The sequence below is a fragment of the Rhinoraja longicauda genome, chromosome 10, assembly GCF_053455715.1.
Source record: "Rhinoraja longicauda isolate Sanriku21f chromosome 10, sRhiLon1.1, whole genome shotgun sequence".
Taxonomy (NCBI): domain Eukaryota; kingdom Metazoa; phylum Chordata; class Chondrichthyes; order Rajiformes; family Arhynchobatidae; genus Rhinoraja; species Rhinoraja longicauda.
Window position 1 is genome coordinate 10761317 of NC_135962.1, and position 18543 is coordinate 10779859.

Genomic DNA, 18543 nt, shown 5'->3' on the forward strand with positions numbered 1-18543 from the left:
TCAATTCCTTTTTATTTGGACGATTAAAAGTAAATTAGTGGCTTTATAATTAGATTTCCAATCCACGGATAAATGCCTTTCACAAATTCAATGAGTGTGGACACAAATTATGCATATGTAGGTGCGCAATTAAAAAAATCAATTCATTATTTGTCAGCCTTTTTTATTGGAATACACAAGACAATATTTATATGTTGGCATGCTTAGTGAATATTTTATTTTACTGGTTTATAAAAATAAAATACAAAATAATTTTAGAACACAACATAAAACACTGTACAAGGCTTTGATATGATACAAATCAAAGAACTTAAATAATTACATCTTTATGTACACCCTACCTTCACACAATGCATGTCATTTGTTCATCTGCATATTTCTGCAGACCATGAAACCTGCCAGACCATTTCATACTCATTGTTGCTTTTGTAAAGTATTATGTTGATGCTAATTAGGGCTCCATAAAACAGATCACAACTTCTTGGCCAAGAAAATCAAAAATAGCATAAAAGGCATTAAAATCGTTATTTCCAATCCTTTCAAGTTGTGCAATGAAATTCAAAGTATCCAGCAGATGCAAATTAGGTTTGGAAATACTATTCTTTTAATTACGAAGACAATGAATAGAAACCACCACATAAAACACCTAGCAATCTATTTTTTTCAGTTTAAGAGCTTAGAATCTTGCAGATACTTGATAATAGCAAAGCCTTTTGTACCTGTATCTTTTCATATTACGAAGCCACGATGCCCATATCTTGAGCAATGCTGTTTATGTACAAGGAAGGAAGTTTGATAGACCTGCATGGAGCCCAGTTTCCATTCACATCTTTAAAAAATCTTATGTGAATTAGATTTTACATTCCAAAGGGTAGTTGAACCAAAAGCTCAGCTGGAGTAAAAGAAAAACTGTCACAGGAAATTGATGCCACTAAAAAGGAATAAAATAACTTCAGCACCTTGAATGCATTTGCTAGTGTCATGGCCAATTTAGTCTATCAGTGCACACAAGTTGTACATAAAGCTCAGGGTAGCTAAAGTGGAAGGTTAGCAATTTGGTTACTCCTTGTCTCTTAATTATTAACATGAAATACAAAGTTTGAAATGACTTCAGATTAACTTTTAATTAATGCATGCATAAAGCTTTACTGTCTCATGTTTGAACATTACATTGATGTAAATTTACATGTTATATCATTAGCAGAACCTGAATTACTATTCTGACATGAGCGATAACATTAATCTAGTCTACAGGTTTAAAAGTGCAGTTATTCCATTTTGAGGAGGTGCATGATGTTGCACCGTCTCTTTGAAATCAATGGAGGTGACGCTACTCCATCCTTGTTGCACCAACCTTACCAACCTGGTTCAAGCTGCCATTGTTCCCATTGCGGCTGCACTGGAGAACTTGTGTTTTTCTAAGACTCCCCCAAATTTCCCACCCTATTAGATTTTTTATAAAAATCCCTGTTTTGAAAACAACTATGACAAACACTGTGATCTTCTTTTGGTGGAGAACTACATGATAAAGGCTAAGGGTAAGCACAGAAGTACTCTGTTCAAGAGAGATAACAAAAAAAGAACACTTGCAGCTTCAAAATAAGTCCACATTGAAAGGGTAACAGTTGCACACTTACTAGGTAATCAGATAAACAATAACTTAACATTATTTTTGTTTTTTTTTGCCTTTATGGTTTAGTTACAGAAAAAGTGTAGTATTTATTCTACCCCCTGATACAATTATAGGCCCTGTGGGATTAGTAGACTTGACACCCCCTGCTGTTTCACACCTTGAAGTAGTTTAACTTTTCAGTTTTATCTTGAAGTGCAGGTTCCCCATTATCACACGAAGATTTTTTCATGCAGGGGAGAAACTGTAAAGTTACTAGCATTCAGGCATGCAAAAACAAACAGCCCGTTTAATCCATATGAAATTAATAAATACATATTACCATGTGACATGCAGTTTACAGTACAAGATACAAACCATAAAACAGGGCTTCAATTTGTTTTAAAGCATTTAAACTGGTTGTTGAAAAGCTTAAAAATTTAAGTTACTTAGCATTTTACAGCACAGATGGAAAATATTATACAATAAATAATTTAACTCCACTGGAAGTTAGCAAAAAGTGACAGCTGAAATGATTTCCATTTAACAATCAGGCTTCACATGACAGTTGTCTTTTAGGAAACTTTTCTTCCTTAAACCAGAGATTCTTGCCTTGGCAGCAAAGTAATATATAGTCAAGATACATCAACATATTTTAGACAGGCACATGGTATTCAAACGCTGATTGGTAATAATTTATGCAGTTATTGCGCATAAAATACTTTGTCTTAATGTACTTTTGCTGATCTATCACTAGCAAATTAACAGCTCATTATTTTTCCACCTCTTGATTATTTGTTTGCATGATGTCGGATATCACAGTGGTAGCAAGGAAAGTAAGTCAGTAAACATTTAAAGCAGGGGTTTCCCCATTTTGTTAGAAATAGGGAGTTACATCTGAATATTCTATTGAGCCAAGAGTGTGCTACTGGGACTGGATATAAGAAAGGAAAACAGAGGCTTACTGAACACTAACGTTACCCCACCTGCCCCCAGCATTCTACCCCTCCCCCCATCCCAACACCTTCCAAACCCACCATCACCACCACATCACTATTCATGCCCACTTTCAAAGAACTAGTATTTTATATCCTTTACAGAGGTAATTCAAGATTTTGCCTTCTAACTCTATAAGACAATTACAAAAACAGGAAAACCACCTTACTCGTGTCAGATGTCAGTATGCAACAAACATATGCACTCTGGTCTTTCAACTATGATTTTAACTACTTTCTACGACTCTTGAATCAATTCAGTTGCTTAAATTAAATTTTATTTATATCTAGACACCCTGTACATTAAAAAAAACCCTCAGTTAACATTTTCATAAAAAGATGGCAAAAACATTGGCGATTGAAAATACTACAGCAGCCTTTCTTCTAATTATGATTCTCTGAGCTTTCCCTCAATTGAAAATGGCACAAGGACAGGTCAAGTTTTGGAGGAGGACACTGTATACAAGATAAAGATGGAAGTACTGGACTAGTATTTCCTACTCAAGTAGCTCAAGGCAGCAGAAGCCAAAATAAAATCTAGCAGCATGTGCACAGAGATTCACCAACGTTCTGTGCAATAGATCAATTTTATACAAAGCAGTACCTGCTCAAAATCACAAAGATCCTGTCCAGTAAAAGGTAGATGACAGCAGATATTTTAAAAGATGGGCGGACATGCATCAAGGGACGGGAAGAGAGAGAGAGAGAGAGAGAGGAAAGGGGGGGGGGGAGAGAGAGAAAGGGGGGAGAGAGAAAGAGAAAGGGGGGAGAGAGAAAGAGAAAGGGGGAGAGAGAAAGAGAAAGGGGGAGAGAGAAAGAGAAAGGGGAGAGAGAAAGAGAAAGGGGGAGAGAGAAAGAGAAAGGGGAGAGAGAAAGAGAAAGGGGGAGAGAGAGAAAGAGAAAGGGGAGAGAGAGAAAGAGAAAGGGGAGAGAGAGAGAGAGAAAGGGGATGCAGAGAGAGAGAAAGGGGGCGCAGAGAGAGAAAGGGGGCGCAGAGAGAGAGAGAAAGGGGGCGCATAGAGAGAAAGGGGGTGCAGAGAGAGAGAGAGAAGGGGGCGCAGAGAGAGAGAGAAGGGGGCGCAGAGAGAGAGAGAAGGGGGTGCAGAGAGTGAGAAGGGGGCGCAGAGAGAGAAAAAGGGGGCGCAGAGGGAAAAAGGGGGCGCAGAGAGAGAAAGAGGGCGCAGAGAGAGAGAAAGAGGGCGCAGAGAGAGAGAAAGAGGGCGCAGAGAGAGAGAAAGAGGGCGCAGAGAGAGAGAAAGAGGGCGCAGAGAGAGAGAAAGAGGGCGCAAAGAGAGAGAAAGAGGGCGCAGAGAGAGAAAAAGGGGACGGAGAGAGAGAGAGAGAGGGGAGACAGAAAGGGGAGAAGTGGGAGACGGAGTGGCAAGAGAGAGAGAGAGAAAGCAAACAGGGGGGTAAGGAGAGAAAGAGAGCGCAGCGGGGGAGTGAGAAAGAGAGAGCAGTGGGAAGGGAGTAGTGGGGGGAGAGAGAGGGCACAGCGGAGAGGGAGTAGCAGGGTAGAGAGCCAAAGACGTGGGGAGAGAGCAAGAGACGTGGGGAGGGAGAAAGAGACGTGGGGATGGAGAAAGAGACGTGGGGAGGGAGAAAGAGACGTGGGGACGGAGAAAGAGACGTGGGGAGAGAGAAAGATGTGGGGAGAGAGAATTGGAGGGAGAGGGACAGGGAGAGAGCCTGGGAGTGGATAAAGATTACACCTGGGAGCCTTTGGAGGGGGGGGGGAGGAGAGAGTGTCTGAGGATGGAGGAAAAGGAGAACTAGTGGTGTGTTACTGGTAGAAATGATTATCTGCTGAGTTTACTGGACATTTTACCATCTCTGCCGGAGCACTTTCCCTTGGTGGATTTGCTTTGACACAAGTGGTGAGGGCTCCCCGGCCCCTTCAAGCTATTTTTGCCCTGTTTACCACAACCATGCTCCTGCAAGAAGCTTCTCCGGGAGGGCGAAGACCCAGAGTAACTGGGAGGAGAGCGACTTCTGGCAAAGTGAGGCGATGAGCTTCTCTGGTCCGTGTAGGGACGGCCGCGTGAAGGAGAAGAGCTGGCAGTGCGCGGCAGCGAGGAGCTTCTCGGTGAAGCGCTGGGACTTCGTCGCGGAATCACCGGGCTTTTGGGTGGAGTTTTGGGACTGCGTGGCGACTGTGGGCTTTTGGACTGTGGTGAGCTTCTGGTCTTTTGGGATCCATTTTGAAGGATTTGAGCCAGATGGGTTAGGAGATCAGAATCAGAGCTACCGCTCCCAACAACTCTGTATCGGCGTAATCTGGAATTAATACAGAAAATACACATTAGAAGGTAGAGCACAAGACAATTTGTTCCAAATATAGTTGCAAGCAGAATGTAGAGGTAGGACTGTGCACTTGGTTTGGTTAATTCAGCATCTTACCCATTTGGCATCTAAGTCTGATGAGAACTGCTGCACAATGGAACATGCCATCTTTAGAACGAGGTATTGAAAAAAGTCCCCATTCTTCCCCGCATCTTCCCCACTTGGACTTGCACCCATTTTTCACCCACCCCTCCAGCAATATTCCTTTCTCTGGCTTCACAATTCGCATCTCTATTTGTATCTCACATCTTTTGTCTTTTCATCTGGCCATTGTTCAACCAATCTGCCTATCAAAAACACCTTTCACCTTTACCACCTATCACTCGCCAGGCTTTGCTATGGCCCTCCTCTCTTTCAGCTTTCTCTGCAATGTGTCTGTTTTTAAAACCGGCATAGAAATATAGAACATAGAAAAGCATTGAGCCTGCACCGCCATTCAATATGATCATCGAAAATCAGTACCCCGTTCCTGCTTTTTCCCCATATCCCTTGATTCCTTTAGCCCCAAGAGCTAAATCTAACTCTCTCTTGAAAACATCCAGTGACTTGGCCTCCACTGCCTTCTGTGGCAGAGAATTCCAGATTCACAACTCTCTGGGTGAAAAAAATGTTTCCTCATCTCAGTTCAAAATGGCCTGCCCCTTATTCTTAAACTGTGACCCCTGGTTCTGGACTCCCCCAACATTGGGAACATTTTTGCTGCATCTAGTCTGTCCAATCCTTTAAGAATTTTATATGTTTCTATAAGATCCCCTCTCAATCTTCTAAATTCTAGTGAATAGAAGCCCAGTCAACCCATTCTTTCATCATATGTCACCTTCAGTTCATTGTTTTGTTCCATCCTTATTGTTGCATGGACACATTGAACAGACAGAATGAGTTCAAAGTTGAGCTGGCAATTTTCTCCCATGTCTTTACTGATCGGCATTCCTCAATCAACACTGCTGAGATATCTGCTAGGTATTCTGTTGCTGAAAATAGTGCCCTGAGAGTTACGTATTATAGAACAATTTGGAGTTTCATTGTGCTTTAGGACAGGATAGTCTTGGAAGACAAGATATGACTGGAAGTCTTTCTTCATTGGGGAAAATGCAACATCAACAATCTTTTGTTATCCAGGTCAATGCAAACACAATGGGGAAGTGGAATTGTACAAGAATCCACAAATGTTTGATGATTCACACCATTTGCCCTGCAATTCAGATTTGGATAAAACAATTGACTAAAAGCCCAAATAGCTAAGTTGAAGTAAATGTATGAGTAACTGGTCTTCATGAGCATGCACAGTGCTTTGAAGTTAGTTTATAATAAATCTAGCACATCATAATCAAGACTTGGTTTAAGTTGCCGTTCAGATAAGCATGACTCATTCATAAAAATATATCCCGAAACAAAATCACTGCAAGATCGCACTCACCGGACCTCCACGCTGTGTCGAGTTGGTGGTTTGCCTGGAGGTGGCCTTGGGACTAATTGGGTTGAGGCTGCAATGGGGATCTGTTCAGGATTGGTCAATGAAACGGGTCTTGGGATTTTGCTTCTCCGGGATTGAAGACTGGTCAGTAGAGAGTCGTCGTCAGTCTGTTTGCCTGATTGTTGTTCCGTTCCAGCTTTCAGTGGAGATCCAGAAGGGGTTCCATCATCTGAGAAAGTCATTGATGGGACAGATATTTTCTCTTCAGGGGATTTTTCCGATTTAGATGAAAGATCATCCAGAAAGGACGTTCTGAGTGTATGTTGTCTCTTTTCAGCCAATTGTCTAGTCAAGTCAGTTTGATAAGCCTTCTTTTGAAGTAGTTTCTCTTTAGCTGAGACAGGAGCCGATGACTCAGTAATAATTTCTGCATCAGATGCCAGGACTGGGATTCGACTTTGTCGCAAAAGTGATGATTTGCCTTCAACCTTCTTGGCATGGAGTGAATCGTCACCGACTGTCAAGATTTGAATCAAATCTCCATTTCTGAATCCACTTAGCTCTGAAATGTTGCTTTGTTCCTGAATCTTTCTCTGCATCATTTCAGAAATGTAGCCCATTTCACAGCCATCATTTCCAGCATAATTGGCATAGTTTTCCTGCTCTGATACTGCAGCATGAAGCAATTCTTTTACACGTTCATATGAAACACTAGAAGCAGGCTGTTCTTTATCCGTCCCACCTTCAATGTATTTAAAAAACCCATTTTCTTCTTGATCATGCAGTTTATCTTTCGGCACATCCATTACAAATTTTGTACACTCCACTGACTTGGATAGAGCATCTTCCTCTCTCATTGAAAATACTTCACCAGTTGTGGCTGGGCTGGCTATAATATCTGTTAAGCAAGGACCAGGTGATTTAATCTCTGCATGTTTTTGTACAGAGCTCAAGCTCCCTACTTGTGCTGATGTCAAGCATTCATCACCCATTTGTTTCTCCAGTGGTTCACTTTCACCTGAAGAGTATTGTCCTTCATCAGGCTGACTTCCTCCATCCCCAGAAACTATTTGGCCATCTTTACATTCAACCTCTTGGGGTGAATTGAGAGAGTCATCTCTGTTGTGCTCAGAATGAACACTAGTTTTTCCAATTACCTCACCTTGGTTACTGCTTTCTATTATGCTGGGTCTGATGGATTTTTCCCTTTGCATTGTGCCTTTGTCCAGTTCTAGTTTAAGGCCAACACTGAATGTACCATTACACAAAGGGCCATGCACTGCAGCAGTTGGCCTTGATTTCTCTTCTGGAAAATGGGCTGGCTGCTTTTGATCAATGTTGTTTTCCACTGCATGCTGATCATTTTCTCTCTTCTCATTGCACTCTATAGCCACAGAGGCAGCTTGAGTCGATGTTACTGCAGGTTTAGACGCCGTTATCTTAAAAGCAAAATAAATATGTTGAAAATACAATTCAAATTACTTGTATGCTGCTGAAAAATTCACAAATTTCATTCAGAAGGATGCTAAAATTTAAACAACAGAAAAGATACAAAAGTCCATTACATTATTTACTACTGTAGCTAGATGTGAACAAACAGTAATCTATGTTCAACCACAGGAGTAAAATACAACGGGTCAACAACTTGTAACCAGTATAATTGTGTTCATAAGAAACCTTGTTTTATAGAAAATAAAGTTATTGCAACAATTGTGCCAAAGGGTGAAAGGGGGTTAGGGGCTAGTGAGTTTCAGGTTCGCAATAATAGTTATTTTTTGGGCAAGATTATCAAATATAAAGATTTTTCAATAGCAATATTTAATTTTGTTACTGCAGGCTAAAAATACAAAAGGCTGTATTGTGTAATAGAACATTGTACAAGTGTCAACAGAAGCAATTGCTTGTCAATTTCAGTGGTCAACCACAGTGCAACTGACAGACTGTGTTCACAAGAGACAGTGATGTCCGATTGCTGTGGGGAAGAGGTTTTTGTCCCTTCTGCTTTTTTAATCCAAGAGAGCAGTTGCTGCCTGTCAATTTCCAAAGTAACTTTTAAGTGGTTCTCCAGTCCTCCATCGAAATCGCATTATAACTAATTCAGCCAGCATAATGCAAATAATGTTCCCTAATTCATCATTAGCATTATATTCAACCTGTGCTATGCTCACAAAGCACTTTTCATTGCTGCCTAGCTAGAATGAAAAGGTTTTAACCGTTATCTGTGGTGGTTTCTTAAGTGGGAGTTGATTTTGGTGAAACGAGAGGAAGGGTTTCCACCTCCCACTGATATTGTTCCCCCAACAGATATCGCTCCAGATAGAAAGTAAAATCAACTGGCTGGCTTCATGCTGCGGAGTTGGGGTGATGGTAGGCGTGGGAGCAGTGGGGAGGTCGGCAATTTCCCAAAAAGATTTAAAAGATGAATATCACAGGAGTGAGAATAAGGGAAATTATCGATTATCTAACTTGACCCCAAGGCTTAACAGGAGTCCAGAATCTTTCAGGTAGACACAAAAAGCTGGAGTAACTCAGCAGGACAGGCAGCGTCTCTGGAGGGAAGGAATGGGTGATGTTTCGGGTCGAGACCCTTCTTCAGACTGATCCAGAATCATTAATATATTTTTTGTGACATTTCATATGCCATGCTTATAAAACCCTTTACTCAAGGAGCCTGGGGAATTAATAATGGAAAATAAAGAAAATATGTTTATATTAATAAGTGTTTATATGAACAAATATTTGGTATGTCTTGGGAAAGGAAGGAAACCCTAAGACCATCCCAATAATAGTAGAAAATCCAGGAGCACAAGAGTGGAAGTTAAAATTATAACTATCGGGAGATTGAAGTTACAAAGGAAACTACTGATGGGCAGGACATTTCTTCCTGACATCACGCCCAATATTTCTGTCCAACCCACATCACTAAAAGGAGTCCTACCATGATCACATTGATCAGGATGGAAAGAATCTGCAAAGTTTCAGGGAGAAAGTGGGACTGGATGGATTGCTCTAATACAGAGCTTGCAGACTCAATAAACTGAGTTGCTATAAACTTAATTGCCTTGTTTCATGCTGTAACCATTCCTTGAAACTTTCTTAAAATCTATTTTTTAAATCTATACATCACTGACTAGGCCAACATTTATAAGAAAATAACTGCAGATGCTGGTACAAATCGAAGGTATTTATTCACAAAATGCTGGAGTAACAGCAGGTCAGGCAGCATCTCGGGAGAGAAGGAATGGGTGACGTTTCGGGTCGAGACTCTTCTTCAGACTGAAGAAGGGTCTCGACCCGAAACGTCACCCATTCCTTCTCTCGCGAGATGCTGCCTGACCTGCTGAGTTACTCCAGCATTTTGTGAATAAAGGCCAACATTTATAGCTCATCCCTAATTGACCTGATGAAAGTGGCATTGCACCTTGTTAAACTGCTGCAGTCCTTTTGGCAAAAGTAGCCCATCACTGCTTTTTTTAGTTGCAGTCCACAGATTCAGGATTTGAACCATGTGACAATGAAGGAATGACTGTGATAATGTGCGGAGACCTCCAATGATAGTATTCCTCTGCACGTTCAACCTTTGCTCTTCTTGGTGGTACCGTTCGCAGGTTTGGGAGGAGCTGGTCAGAGTAGCCCAGGCAACCCCCTCTGCAGCTGGATCCTTGACTTCCTGACCAACAGATCACAGTCAGATCACATAGGCGACAAGTCATCCTCTACGATAATCCTGATTGATTGATTGATTGATTGATTGATTGATTGATACTTTAAAAGTCTTTGTAAATTCTACGTTTTGCAATTCTTAGTTTTACGTCACCAAACACAAGGTATGCAAGAAGTCGCCAAGGATAGGCGCCGGCATTGTTACAAAGTATTCATTACAGTCCCCAATGGTCCTTCTTTGTTCTTGGCTGCCCCCCCCCCCCCCCCCCCCCCCCCCCACCAAGCCAGGTCCCTCTTTATTCTCTCAGCACCCCACCCCCCACCCCGGGTCCTCCTGTTTTCTTGGCACACACACCCCCCTCCCGGGTTCCACTTTATTCTCAGCGGCACATCCTCGTACGACCTCCGGCACTCAACACGGGTCAATCTGAAGAAGGGTCGCAATCCGAAACGTCATGTGTGCATGTTCTCCGGAGATGCTGATTGACGCACTGAGATACTCCAGCACTTTGTGTTGTTTTATTCCTTCTCTGTTTGAACTTGAACATAGCAATACTCAGCCTTAGAGCCCATTAAAGAATCACCAACGAGGCACGGTTGGCCAATTTTCTTCCCTTGAGGACATTAGTGAACCAAACAGACTTTTTTCTTCCCTTAAGGACATCATTGAACCAAACAGACTTTTTTATTCACAATGATCTGGTCATTTTAGTCACCATGTACTCTCTCACTCTCAATAAACTGAGTTACCAAACCAAGGCCATTAGAATATCATGGGAATTACTTATTATGCAGTTTAGGATTTCTATGCTGCATTGAGACCCAAATTCATTAACAGTGTGGAACTCTATACAGGTACTGCTAACATGTCAGTGGAAAATCCAGGTAATGTCTTACGGCCGTATAGACCCTCTGTAATGGCAGTTTCTATACCATCTCGAGATCCCACTTCGATAGCCATTACTTCTCGGGGATAAATGGCTCCTACACCCTCCTTAAGTATTCTCAATATGGTTTTGGCAGAAAAGAAAAACTTGCCAAAGATTTAAATATTTTCAAGTTGCCACAAACATTTTCATTTTTTAACTAATTCTTTGCCAAAGTTTTAGTTTCCTTTTCAATGAATGCTCAAAGTTCTTCATTAATGTTTTAAGTCTGCAGTAAGAAAGTAGAGGTCTTTGAGATGTTGAGGGATAACTCCATTAATAGAGGAATAGGGATCATGTAGTAAGGGAATTAGCATCATGTAGAAGAGCAGACACTCCCTGACTTACGCAAGGGATTATGGAATGTAACCCTCACACAAGTCAAATTTAAAGCAAGTCGGAATCACCTTAAAACAAGGTAGAAACAAATAAATGCAGATGCTGGTTAATACATAAAACAACACAAAGTGCTGGAGTAACTCAGTAGGTCAGGCAGCATCTTTGTAAAGAATGGAAAGGCGACGCTTCGGGTCAGGACCCTTCTTCAGACTGATTCAGTTGATTCCGCTGGTCTGCAACAGCGAGTCCTTCTTCACCAGCTGCTGCACTGGTTGACGTGGGTCACGTTATAGCCCCTGGCTGACAGCGCTTTCTTCAGGCCACTGCCATGACACGCTCAGTCATCGTGGGGCTCCCTCCCCTCTCATCAGCTGCCACCTTTTCCACCTGGCCATCACTTTGTCAACTCCACCGCTCCCCCCTCCACTGCCGCCACCTCCTCCTCCTCCTGAATTGCCAATGCGACTCGGCCAGGGGTTGCTTTCCACCATCACCCTTATTCTCGCTCGCCTTCCCGGTGTGGCATCAAAAATGGCCGAAACAGAAGAGCAGCGACCCTGGGTGTCGCGCTTATATCTATGAAGCGTACGGAAGCCCTTGCCATCCTCGCCATGTGTGTTTCTCACTTTCATTAAACCCTCGGAGCACGGCAAACCCACCTGTTCAGCCTCCTTAATCCTGCTGGGTCCCAACCAAACAGCTGCAAAGCATCCAAATCCCTTGGTGTTGCAAGCCTGGGCTTGGCTGAACTAGTCTGATTTTCCATCTAGTTCCAACTTAAAATTTCCCTTGCCAAGGAAAAGGTTTCAGGATGAATCAGTGGTTTCTCAGTTTAGATTGCTCTGAAATTATTCCATAAACATGGTTGTAAAACCACAGGTCATTCAAGAAAAAGGACCACCTATTGTGAATTGTGTACACAAGCTGCCTATAGTGCAAGTTGGAGAGTGCCTGTAAATGGATTGGAGTGGGGAGAGGGAAAGTCCAAAAGAGAATGACAGAGAATCAATAATGTGAACAAAGCTACATTATCATTAAAGCATAAGGAATGTAGAAATCAAGAACCTGCACAGCAGCAGAATCCAAATCACAAACGCAATAACTTTTCAATGCAAGAATTGCATAGGGATCAGAAAAGTGACCATGATAATCAAAATAGTTTCCTTTCAGCCCCAATTGCACTGACATTTGGAAACTCACACACACTATCACACACACAAGGAAAGCACTTTGTACCACTTCTCATTATTTTCTTCCCAAATGGCCATTTTGTGCAACTATAAACTCTCTCCACAAACTGTTAAACACTAGTTTAAACTTGTGGTCACCAGAAATATTCACACATTTGCACAGTGAATGAATACGAGGGGATGTGCTATAGTTTATAACTCCAACAATCCCATCGTACAGTACCAAATGCTGCAATGCTGGTGGAGACACTAAATCGGTTGCATTCTCAGTGGGTGCTAAAGATTCAATGGCGCTATTTAAATGAAAGTCTGCCTGTTCCTTGATGTTTATCACTCAACCAACATTACTAAAACGGATTATGTCACTCATTATTATTTAGGGAATCCTAGCTTCCACATTAGAATACAAAGCAAGCATTCTGCTACGAAGGTGTGTCAAGGTTAGAAAACACACCACACAAATTCAAGTTAATTGGTTTTAATTTTATTCATACCTGTAGTGGCCTTGCAATGTAATAAACATTGGGGGGTATGAAATTAAAAACTGACAGAAAATGGAACTAATCCAAACCCAAAGATTTTTTTTCTAATATACCATCCTGAATCAACACACCAAGGCACTTGCATAGTTTGCTGGTGATGGACAAACAGAGAAAAGCCATACTGCTGAATTTTAAGCATTCACATAAAGCTTTCAACATCTTCCAATCGCCCTGAATGGTTATGACTGCCAGGTCTAGACACCCAGCCGGGGGAATTATTATTCCTGCATCAACCTCAAGTCTCATGAACATTTTGTTGTTTCAATTAGATCATCTCTCACTCTTCTACACTCAAGAATATAGGCTGACGTGTCTTAATCACTCCTCATAAAACAAATCTGCCATCATGGGAATTAGTATGGTGAACCTTTGATCACTACATTATTTCTTTGGTAGGGAGGCCAGACCTGCATATAACATTGCAGACACTGTCTGACCAGTATCACGGTACGAAAACTCTCCTGCAATTGACACCAAAATACTGATTGTCCTTCTAATCTCTCACTCTACCTGCATATTCATGTACAAGGACACAGGCTTTGCTGCCTTTCTATTTACTTGATTAAAATGGATAACCTTTCTCAACATTAAATTCCAACCTTTGTGTTCTCACCAGTGCACTTAATCTGTGCATATGCCCTGAAGCCTTTCTGTGCATCATCGCCTTAGAGAACAACAAACTCCGAAGAAGGGTCTCGACCCAAAACTTAATCCATTCCTTCTCTCCAGAGATGCTGCCTGTCCCACTGTTGCTCCACCATTTTGTGTCTATCTTCAAACTATTTTACCCACTGTGCAAGCCAACTTCCAGCCCAATCCATCCAATATTATGAGTCAAGAGGGTTTTATTATATGTTCTGAAAGGGGATAACAAAATTCTTATTTGCAGCAGCACAATAGATATGTAAACATAGTATTCCATAAACCCATAAAACAACAAAAAAAAGTTCAATATATATATTTTAAAAAATAGGCAATAATAGTGCAAAGTCAAAAATAATGTCCCCAAACCTATATGGTTCAGAGTCTACTTAGAGGTTGCAGTGTTTAATAGTCTGATGGCTGTAGGGAAGATGCTGAAGATGGTCTATAGTTCCCAGCCTTTTCCTTGCAGCCCTTTTTAAATTGACCACCTTGGTTGAATATCCAGCATTTGCCCACTACTAAACAAAGGGTCTAAAACTGGACCAACAAATTTATGATCATTCACAAAGAACCTAATCACACATTTGGAGCTGAAATATATATGACACACTCTTGTAAACCCCACTTCAGACATTATACTGTACTATACCCTTTAAACTAATGCAGCTGCACTGCATTTCAGATTTAAAAAAATTAGTATGAACATTTTAGACTTGTATAAAACTCACGTCGCTGCTTTCAATCATTTATTTAAGCCAAAATTACAAAACAGCAATAGATTTTATGTAAGAGCAATGGAGTAGCTAGGGGACGAACAAACTCTTCAAGAATATTGGGAAATATTAATTCTACTAATGCATTCTGTGAAGCAGTGTCAATGGCTATTCTAAGCAATGAGAACACAAACTGCTCTTATCACCAGGCATCTGGCCGAACTCTCCAAAATGCACTGCATTATTCTCATCGTCATGAACAGTGGATTGTACCAGAAGTGCAAATTTAGCATCTGCATACAGTACATCAAATTCTTGCAGAAATGTTTTTTTTTTAAAATTATGTCTGTTCTGTGGATCCATCTAGGGTTTTTTTGTGGACACCGGGACTGCATCAAACTACAAACTATATTTAGTACTGAACCTGAACGTTGCTTTAAAGCTTATACCGGCTGAGAATTAGGCTTAAAAATACGCCAACATACATCACAACTCTAACATACAATGGACAGGAAGAGACAGAGTGTTGGAGTAGCTCAATGGGTCAGGCACCCTGTCAGGTGCTACTCCAAGCACTCTGTCTCTGCCTTTGACAGTTAGCACGCAACAAAAGCTTTCCACTGTACCTCGGTACACGACAATAAACAAAATGCAGTTTGTAAACCAGCATCTGCAGTTCCTGTGTTTCTATATATATACTGGATGGGCTTCCTCTGGTTACGGTCCAGTGAATGACCAAATTGTGAGATTTGTCATAAAAAGAACTGGACAAAGGAAACACATAAAAACAGAAAATATTGGAGGCACTTAGCAGGTCAGAAAATATCTGTGGGAGAAAGAAAAGGTTTAATATTACAACGTTGATGATCTTTCACCAAACTGGGCAAAGTTAGAAAATATGAAATCTTGAGCAAACCACAAAATGGAGGAGGAACTCAGCGGGTTAGGCACCATCTGTGGAGGGAATGGACAAACTGCACTTTGGTCAGGACACTGCTTTAGGTATGAATGAATGAATAAGTTTATTGGACAAGTATGTGCATATACAAGGAATGTGCCTTGGTGCTCCGCTCACAAATGACAACACAAACATACAATTAACAATTAAGAATAAAGCATCACCACATCAAAACAATAAGGATACAACATTATGGTCTAAACATGTGGGTGAAAATAAACCAGAGCAAAAAAAGAGACTAGAGACTTTGCTTATTGATTAGAACTACTACTCGTGGAAAAAAAGCGGTTGTTATGTCTGGCTGTGGCTGCTTTGACAGTCCAGAGTCGCCTTCCAGAGGGGAGTGTTTCAAAGATTTTGTGGCCAGGGTGAGAGGGGTCCGAGATGATCTTGCCCGCTCGCTTCCTGGCCCTTACAGTGTATAGTTCGTCAATGGGGGGGGAGGTTGCAGCCAACATCCTTCTCAGCTCATCGAATGAAAATATTAGAGGCACTTGGGTATGTTTTAAGTTGCGATAGATGGAAAAGATGGAGAGAGTTGGTGGTATGCCTGGGAAAGGATGAAGACTAGGAGGGATTGTCCAAATGTTTCTGCTGGTCAAGAGAGAATGTTAGAAAGTTGCAAAGTGAAGATGACATCAGCTAGGTATCATCCTTAACAGGGATAATTCATTAGAGCACTTTTGGTCAAGTCCAAACTCGGTCAGATATGTAATCCACTTAGGTCATACACTGCTGTGTTTACAATGTGGCAGAAAGCCCTGCTCTCCATTGGTGTTCCCCCAGCAATAACACCCCCCCCCCAGCTTGTGCGTGGAGGGGCTGACTGTAGGCTCGCAGTGGGTGGTGCTGCCACTCAGTGCTGAAATGTGGAGCTCATTGCTGCACCCTGGTCAGCAGAGTGATTCCAGTCCTTTGTTGGGGATTGCCAGCATCTGCTCCACCTATTCAGTGTTCACAATGTGGTCTCATCTATGCTGCAGAAACCAAACACAGATTGAGTGACTTGTAGCAGAAAGCCTCCACTCACTCCACAAGGACAAACAACCTTGATCTTCCAGTTGCCTGATCAATTTTCATTCAATCTCAGACATCTCTGATTTAGGCTCTTGAACTGAACCATCATATCCAAAAGCAAGCTGAAGAACCGGAACGTCATCTTCTAAGCGGAAGATTAATCAGCAGGACAATAGTGATTATGATTATTTCAGATAAGAGGTCATTCCAGCTTGCATCAGTACTAGCTAGCCATTTGTGATGCAAGATCATCATGCAATAGTTTTAACTCTTATTTCTTTCTCCAATAATGATGCTGACCGATTAGATACATCTAATGTTCTCATTTATTTTGGATTCTCAACAACTAGAATATTTTTATCTCTCAATGCCAGCATTGATTTTGATCCTTTCACTCCTATTTTCATTCATCTTCCTTTCATTCTCCTTCAAACAAATGAATGATAACTTAAGTCATCAACCATCGTCTCTCAGCCAACACCGCCAGCATTTACATCGCCCAGTCCACCACGCAAACCAGGCTCCACCCTATCCCCGCCCATTGTATCCACCTGTATGCCACGTTGCCTTGGGAAAACAGCCAACATAATCAAGAATCACTCATGCCCCGGTCATTCTCTCTTCTCTCCCATCATGCAGAAGATACAAACACTTGAAAACACGTAGCACCAGATTAAGGAACAGCTTCTTTTCAGTTGTCAACAGACTCTTGAAAAGACCTCTCAAATGCCAAGGTGATATTCCCGATATTTCAATCTTCCTCATTGCAACTCGTGTACTTTTTTTAATATCTGTACTTTCTCGGCAGCTGTGACCCTACATTCTGCACTGTTTGTTTTCTCTTTTGCACTGCCTCATAGAAACATAGAAAATAGGTGCAGGAGGAGGCCATTCGGCCCTTCGAGCCAGCACCCCCATTCATTGTGATCATGGCTGATCGTCCCCAATCAATAACCCGTGCCTGCCTTCTCCCCATATCCCTTGATTCCACTAGCCCCTAGAGCTCTAACTCTCTCTTAAATCCATCCAGTGATTTGGCCTCCACTGCCCTCTTTGGCAGAGAATTCCACAAATTCACAACTCTCTGGGTGAAAAAGTTTTTTCTCACCTCATTTTTAAATAGCCTCCCCTTTATTCTAAGTCTGTGGCCCCTGGTTCTGGACTCGCCCAACATTGGGAACATTTTTCCGGCATCCAGCTTGCCCAGTCCCTTTAATAACTTTATATGTTTCTATAAGATCCCCTCTCATCCTTCTAAACTCCAGTGAATACAAGCCTAGTCTTTTCAATCTTTCCTCATATGTCAGTCCCGCCATCCCAGGGATCAATCTTGTGAACCTACGCTGCACTGCCTCAATTACAAGGATGTCCTTCCTCAAATTAGGAGACCAAAACTGTACACAATACTCCAGATGTGGTCTTACCAGGGCCCTATACAACTGCAGAAGAACCTCTTTACTCCTATACTGAAATCCTCTTGTTATGAAGGCCAACATTCCATTAGCTTTCTTCACTGCCTGCTGTACCTGCACGCCAACTTTCAGTGACTGGTGTACAAGGATACCCAGGTCTCGCTGCACCTCCCCCTTACCTAACCTAACTCCATTGAGATAATAATCTGCCTCCTTGCTTCTGCCGCCAAAGTGGATAACCTCACATTTATCTATATTATATTGTATCTGCCACGCATCTGCCCACTCACTCAACCTGTCCAGGTCACCCTGCAACCTCCTAACATCCTCTTCACAGTTTACACTGCCGCCCAGCTTTGTGTCATCCGCAAACTTGCTAGTGTTGCTTCTAATTCCCTCTTCCAAATCATTAATATATATGGTAAACAGTTGCGGCCCCAACACCGAGCTTTGCAGCACTCCACTCGCCACTGCCTGCCATTCTGAAAAGGACCCGTTTATTCCTACTCTTTGCTTCCTGTCTGCCAACCAATTTTCTATCCATGTCAACACCCTGCCCCCAATACCATGTACTCTAATTCTGGTCACCAATCTCCCGTGCGGGACCTTATAAAAGGCTTTCCGGAAGTCTAGATACACTACATCCACTGGCTCCCCTTCATCCATTTTACTTGTCACATCCTCAAAAAATTCCAGAAGATTAGTCAAGCATGATTTCCCTTTCATAAATCCATGCTGACTTGGACTTATCCTTTTACTGCTATCCAAATTTAATAA

General features: G+C 41.8%; 1 protein-coding gene across 2 annotated transcripts in view; it reads right to left on the minus strand.

Annotated features, from left to right (window-relative positions):
• Nucleotides 1-146: 146 nt before the first annotated feature.
• Nucleotides 147-18543, minus strand: part of LOC144597200 (tau-tubulin kinase 2-like) — a 169315-nt gene continuing 150918 nt past the window's right edge. For both annotated transcript variants that reach the window (XM_078406200.1, XM_078406199.1), the window contains 2 exons: nt 6365-7800; nt 147-4881 (listed from right to left, as the gene is read on the minus strand). In XM_078406200.1, coding sequence (XP_078262326.1) covers nt 4404-4881; nt 6365-7800 — 1914 coding nt within the window. In that variant the 3' untranslated portion in view covers nt 147-4403. The remainder of the gene's footprint in view (nt 4882-6364; nt 7801-18543) is intronic.